The 6,935-nt window shown below is 37.9% G+C and overlaps 1 protein-coding gene across 1 annotated transcript; it reads right to left on the reverse strand.

The window, feature by feature from the left end:
- Window positions 1-3,158: 3,158 nt before the first annotated feature.
- On the reverse strand, window positions 3,159-4,875 carry LOC149563739 (putative UPF0481 protein At3g02645). The gene has a single exon (XM_089826876.1). It carries the CDS (start codon window positions 4,835-4,837, stop codon window positions 3,359-3,361), a length of 1,479 nt encoding a protein of 492 aa, XP_089683002.1. The 5' UTR covers window positions 4,838-4,875; the 3' UTR covers window positions 3,159-3,358.
- Between the last annotated feature and the right edge of the window lie 2,060 nt (window positions 4,876-6,935).

Here is a 6,935-nt window from a genome sequence, read left to right on the forward strand (position 1 = left end):
GCATTAAAACAGAGTTTATAAGTGTCCGAATATCTCTCAGAAGCATTGAAACAGAGAGCAAAAGCATGACAAGATTTAGATCCGATCCTCGTATGCTTGGGGGGAGCTTTGGAATGTTGTTCTTGCTGATATGAGGTCTCTTGAACGCTATAGAACTTGTATTTGATCATATATGCACAAGAGAATAGCAAGAAACATAGATCTCTACTAGAAATGAAAGATTAGATTGAAAAACTTGAAAATAAAGAGGCTTTTAGTTTAGCCCCACGGTGGGCGCCATTTTGTACACGGTGTGAACACGTATTCATGAAACTTTAGTGTAGAATGCAAATGGACTGACAACAAACTATACTAGACCCAAGATATCATCATCAGAATGTAATCTCTACAAGCATCCCATGTTTCCCTAACTACAATTGCTAAAATAGCTCTCAGACCAGCATCTTAGTGACAATTCTAGAATGAGATTATGCTAAAAATGTAGATCTACAATGAAAACACGCAAGATCTATGACTAAAATGCAGATTATATGTGAAATACAACTCCTAGAAATACTCTTGAAATGTTGATGCCATGAACTAATGTGCAATAAATGATGCTAAATGACACAAAATGATGCTAAAATGCTATGAATTTGCTACAATGAAAATGCTAAAATGATGAGTTCAAATGTGCCTATCGTTTAGATGCATAAAAACTTGGGTCCCTTGCCTCTTAGATTTCCTTCCTATTTATAGGATTTCAGAAGGGGTTGGGGTAAGAACCAGGATTTTCACCTTTGACTAGGGGTCAAAGTGAAATTGAAAATATCTCATAAGAGACCAAGAGGAAGAGTCCAACAGACTTGATTTTGAGGATAATTGAGGATATTTCTAATTCTTTTAAAATGAAAAAGGGAGATTTTCAATCTTGTGAGGATAAATGATTTTATTGATTTAATAAATGTCTTATTTATTTTCAACACTTTTGTGTTTTTCTTCCTCCTTTTTTGAATTTCATTTTAATGAATTTGAATTGTTTTTCTTCTCTTTTAAATTTGATTTAGGTCTTTTCAATTTGATAGGTGATTAATGATCTGATGTGATTTTTGATTTGAAAGTCTGTTGTGTCTTTTCTGATTTTTCTCTTTAATTTGCACTGATTGATCATAACTGCATGATTTAAGTCTTTGCCAATTTTTGGGTGTCTACAATTCTCAGGACGTTTAGTATAGATTTGTTTTCTTACCCTCTCTTACTCTCTTATAAAGCTCTATTTGGCTCCCTAACAAACCATATGGACTCCTCCTCCATAGTCGTATCTAAATCCTTTGAACCCTAACTGCCTCCCTTCTCAACCAACCAGATAAAAGAAAGATGATTAGATTTGGTACATATAGATGTAATATCACAAAACCTAACAAATGACACATAATCCAGAAACCCCATGATAAATTCATTGTTAAAAATGGACAAAGAAGAAACCCATAGAACTATTGACACTTGCCACACTTTTGCCTCTTTGTTTATGAACAATAATAATTGTTACCTAGAAATGGAGAAGTCAGAGTGTAGGGGTTTTAGATACATACATCCACTGAGGGCTCTTTTGCACACCATGACTACTATTAAAATCAAGGTGTATCAAGTGCACTACCCTAGTGTCTCAGATGTTTTTCGTGGGGTTTCTTGACAAATACATGACAGATGACTAGGGATATTGGGCACTCTTCTATTGACAACCCTTTTGCTTTGAATTACATATCTTCTAAAAACGTCATACTATGTCTACTCCACACACAAGGGCAATTAGGGTTTCAAAGCAATTTGTTTCATCCCCTCTCAATGTGGTATTGGGTGAGGATATTTGTGTGAGATTGCAAAGAACCCATTTGTTTCCAACATCAGATTGGCCAAAATGAAGCTATGAGGTTGAAAACTTAGCCATAGAGGCGTTTACGCCCAAGAAAATGAGAAAACTTTGGAGCCTTCCATGCTCTTAAAAGAAAATTAAGTACATTTTGAAAAGAAGTCTGGACAATCTTTTGTAATTTTTGTCTTGAAATTTTACCTTTTTTCCTTACTATTTTTCACTAGAAGCAATAAGGTTTCAAATTAATAGTCTTTTTTTAAATTTGAATAAAACTTTAAGTGCTTAAAAAAATCTTAAATCTTATTAGTAAAGAAAAGTTTTTTTATTACAGTAAATATATGCAATAATTTTCCTTCCATGACATAAGCTAATAAGTCTACTAAAAAATGTCAACAATCACATTTATATACTACAAATAGATATATACATATACATATTTTATAACATATGTCATTTGTGCCTCTCTCTCTCTCTCTCTCTCTCTCTCTCTCTCTCGCTCTCTGTGTGTTAGCATTACATTTAAATTATTATGTAATTCATATAATGTATTTGACAATTGATAAGTAGGAGATATTTTCTACAAGAAGTCAAATTATGATATTTCTATCAAGACTTAACTGTGTAATTTTTGAGTCAAACTCATTGACCCATATTTCAGGAGTAGTGGTTCACACGAACCTATTTCTCACATGAATGAATGGAACACTTAACACTCATTGGATCTAGGTGATGCTCACAAAGGTGAAGCACCCTGACTTCCCGAAAGGTCACCCATCACAAAACTACAGCTCAAGTGCATTTAACTACAGAGTTTCATCCATGGTTAACCCACTTTGCTTGCAAACCCATTTGCAAAACTTTCACCGAGTGTTGTGCCTTATGAACCATTCATTAGAAAGCCTTTTAAGCTCATCAATTGATAAATATGTGATATTTTTCATAACAAGTCAAATTATGATATTTCTATCAAGATCTAATTGTGTAATTTTTTTAGTCAAACTCATTGACCATGTTTCACAAGTGGTAGTTCACACAAACTCATCTCTCATGAGAATGAATGTAACAACACTTAACACTCGTTGAATCTAGGTGATGCTCACAAAGATCACCCATACCAGGACTACCCCAACTCGAACAGGCTTATCTACACAATGTAATTATATAATACAACTAATACAAATCATATAGTACAATTATTCTGTATCTCGGTTTTAATTTTAACTCTCAAATCACGGATGAAAGACTAATTAATTAAATAAAAAAGCAAAAACTGATAAAATAAAAACTTGCAGATGTCAATTCAATCAGACCTAAAACGCAGACGTTCTTATTAAGCCATGAAATATCCAACAAAAATGTCACGTGGTTCTTGATAGGTGGCACAGATAAAAAGCGACTTTAATTTAAGTCATACGGGAAAAAGTGATCGGTCAATTTTAAAAAGCATCACCATTACATCAGAGAGAGATTGACGGGACCAGCCGGTGGGATGCATTGATCGAAGTCTCAATTTTTGGGCGCGCAGGTGTAAAACAAGCAGAGGACCTGCATCGCGGTGAGGAAGAATATTACCGTGGCCGCCAAACCCCCAATTACATACCACGGTTTCAAAACATACGCTTTCCAAAATTCATTCCATAGATTTTTACAACCGATCCTCCATTTTATACTGTAATACTCCTGAATGTTCTTCCTCGTTTCTGCAACGGCACGGCACTCTGAGAGGGACGGCGATTGGTTGGACGAATCGAACAGACCTGCTAATTGTGCAGAATTTCGAAGATTGCCCACAATAATCCCCTTTTCTCTCATCACAACCGCGCCCTTCTTGTTATGCATCAGATCAGACATGAATTGGGCGTATTGCGTGAATTTTTTAACCCTGTAATTTGGAGAGCACATTTCAAATGCAACAAGGTTTCTGATAAATACCTCAGATTCAACGTTCAGGATGATGAGAGGAAGCGAAAGAATTGAAGTTTTTTTGTCAAATTTGATCTGTTCTATGCCCCCTGCGTTGGCTTTGAATTTTACTCCTGCTTTCCTCAATTTGACCGCAGATGGAAGCTTGAACCTGATGTCTGATGGCTTTGGCCACGAGTTCCATAAATCCTCCCTTTCATTTTCCGAAACATAATCTGTTCCAAAACAAGAGAAATGATACAATTCCAGAATATGACTCCTCTTTGCAGACCTGGAAAATATGTAAAAATCAAAAGGACGGTATATGTTAGCGAAGACTACTTTTAGTACAAAATCGATTTTGTCCCGGGCTAATTCCACGGAATTCATCTCCACAGAGAGAACTTGTTCTAGAACGAACAGGGGGATCTGATTCTCCAATTTCATTACATCTCTGATGATTGCAAGGACCGTGCTGTTATCACACTCTGGCCGGAAAACCGGATGAAATTGGGGGCAAAATATATGATATTCTTTGCGATCTGCAGCTTGAAATGGGGTGATGTAGTTTCGGAAGAATTCGAGAAGAAAAGAGGCGTCCCGCGCCATCATCCAACAAAGAACTTCTCCACTGCAGTCTATTTCCTTGTCATAGCAATCCCTAATTTGGCGCTCCATGGTCTTAATCTCCTCCACAACACAGAGGAAGTTTTTTTGGGGGAATTTCTCCTGAATTCGGTTGGATACCCTGCACACAGCCTGGGCTTTGTACTTCTCCATGGATGTGAGCTCTGGTTTGCCGAAGTGGTAGGGACCGATAGAAACGAGTTCAGGGACATATGCTGCTTCGTTTTCCTTGACTAATGTCTTCGGTACGCTGAGAATGCAAGGCGAAGCGTGCTTCTGGTGATGGCATGAAAGTAGTTCGTCTTTGACCTGAATGAGCCATTCGGCTTCATCAATTTGCAGTCTCATGGATTTTACTCTGGGCACGACTGAAAACAGAGGATGGACCAGCGAGACCTCAGCTGAGGAACCCTCCGTTAAAGACTTCAACAAACCTTTTCGAAATTGAACAATCATTTTGTCTTCCACTTTAACAAACCTTTTCGAAATTGAACAATCATTTTGTCAATGAGTTTGACTCAAAAATCAAAAATCATAGTTAAACTCTGGTAGCAATATTGCAATTTCCACTTCCTACTTATCAATCATTTTGTCTTCCATTTTAATAGCCACCGTTCTCATCACATCATGTTTGACAAACACATAACTTTACTTTAGAGGGATTGTACATCTTAGATCAACATAAACCAACGTTCTTACCAAAATATTCGGTATTTAGGAAATATTTTTTTATAAATTATAATAAGAAGAAAGAAATGTTTTTGATAAGGAAAATAGGTTGTGAAGGGAATCTGAAACCCTTACATATCAAGAAATTTTCAAAGAAGTCCAAACCAAGCAATAGTACAAAGGTCACCTAACAAGATACAGTGACCAGGGTGGCATCACAGATAACACAGTACTCATTAGCCACACAAACAGGTTTTGAATGGGCACCTGAAACCCCCAACAGGTTTTGAAGGGTGCCTGAAACTCTATACGAAACAACTCAAAGTGGAACATGTTACCAAACAAAAGGTGACCAAGGTGGCAACACATAATAAAACATAACACTACAACCACAAAAATAGGTTTTGACCGAGCTCCTGAAACCCCATGGAGAGACACACTACAAATAACAATAGGCCAAAAGAGCCAGGGGACAGTATAGAGAACAACAGGCCAGAAGCCAGGAGAGCCAAAAAAAGGACAACCACATCAGACTTTCCCTTTTGAATCCTTCTTTTTAGACAGTAATGCCATATCAAAAGAGGGTTTGGATGGCTTGACCTTTTTTCTTTTTATTGTGGTCCATCCATCCTCCACCAAACCAACATCCTTTTGCCACTGAAAATCAGCACCATCAAAGCCAGTACCTGAAACCCCAAAAGCCAGGGAAAAGACTGCAGAAGAGGAAATGACAACAGAAGCCTGAGATGAAACAACACCAAAAAATGGGAGAACATAATTCAGAGACGGACCAACAGAAATTGGGGCAGCAAAATCTAGAGACGGACTAGCTACCACCACAAAAGGAGCTAGAGGAGGGGACAAACAAATAGAAACTGCAGCAGAATCCACCCCAGAAACTAGGATATCAAAATCCAAGGACTGACCAGCTGCCACCACAGAAGGAGCCATAGGAGGATTCTTCATCAAAATGCGCGAAGAAGATGGTCTATCATAGATAGTAGCAAAATCCACCACCAAAGTATCTTGTGGAGAATCACCATTCCCTGCAAAAGGGACCTTCTAGCCATCCTCCTCAAAGGGGACCTTGTAGACCATGTAGTGATCTTCGAAGACCCCCTTCCACCAAGAAGGGGACATTTTCAATTTAGATTTACTAGAACAACTTGTAGCTAGGTGGCTAGTCATATGGCATTTCCTGCAGCACAAGGGGATATCCTCATAGTCAAGAAAAAGATTCCAAGATAAATCATTTCCAGGAGTCCCTTAGAAATGTCAATCTCTACCAAAATGCGAGCATACGTCGTTCGATAGATATTATATGAATCATTATCAACTATGAGAAAGTCTCCAAGGGCATTCCCCACCTCCTCCAGGATAGGATCTACCCAAAGGTGAAGGGGGAGATTCAACAACCTAACCCACGAAGGGAATTTATTAAAAGATTTAGTCAATGGGTTGAAATCTTTATGCCAAGGCTTAGCCATCAAGGGAAACTTCTCTCCCCAAGAGAAACTTTGGCGAAGAATGGCATTTCTATCTTCAATAGATAAAAATTTCACAATGAAAAAACCCTTAGCCATAGGGTAAATATGGGTAGTCCTCAAAATGATGGGCTCCCAAACACGAGTAATCCATGCATGCAGATTCGACAAAGAAGGTCAAAAACCCTTAAAATGAAATATAGTAGCTTTGGCCAAGAAATTACCTGTATAGCTGGAGATCATATCAATAGTAGTAGGTTTAAAATCTATTTTTTTGGATTACATACCACAATTGGCGCCCCTGAATGCACGGTATCATGAAAACCCAAAAGCACAGACTGGCCACCAATACTTGCCTCATAGGCAGCCACATCAGCATAGGAAATGGCTGAACCACTCAC

This window comes from Cupressus sempervirens, chromosome 4 (genome assembly GCF_028749045.1).
Source record: "Cupressus sempervirens isolate cs-2001-9-10 chromosome 4, ASM2874904v1, whole genome shotgun sequence".
NCBI lineage: Eukaryota > Viridiplantae > Streptophyta > Pinopsida > Cupressales > Cupressaceae > Cupressus > Cupressus sempervirens.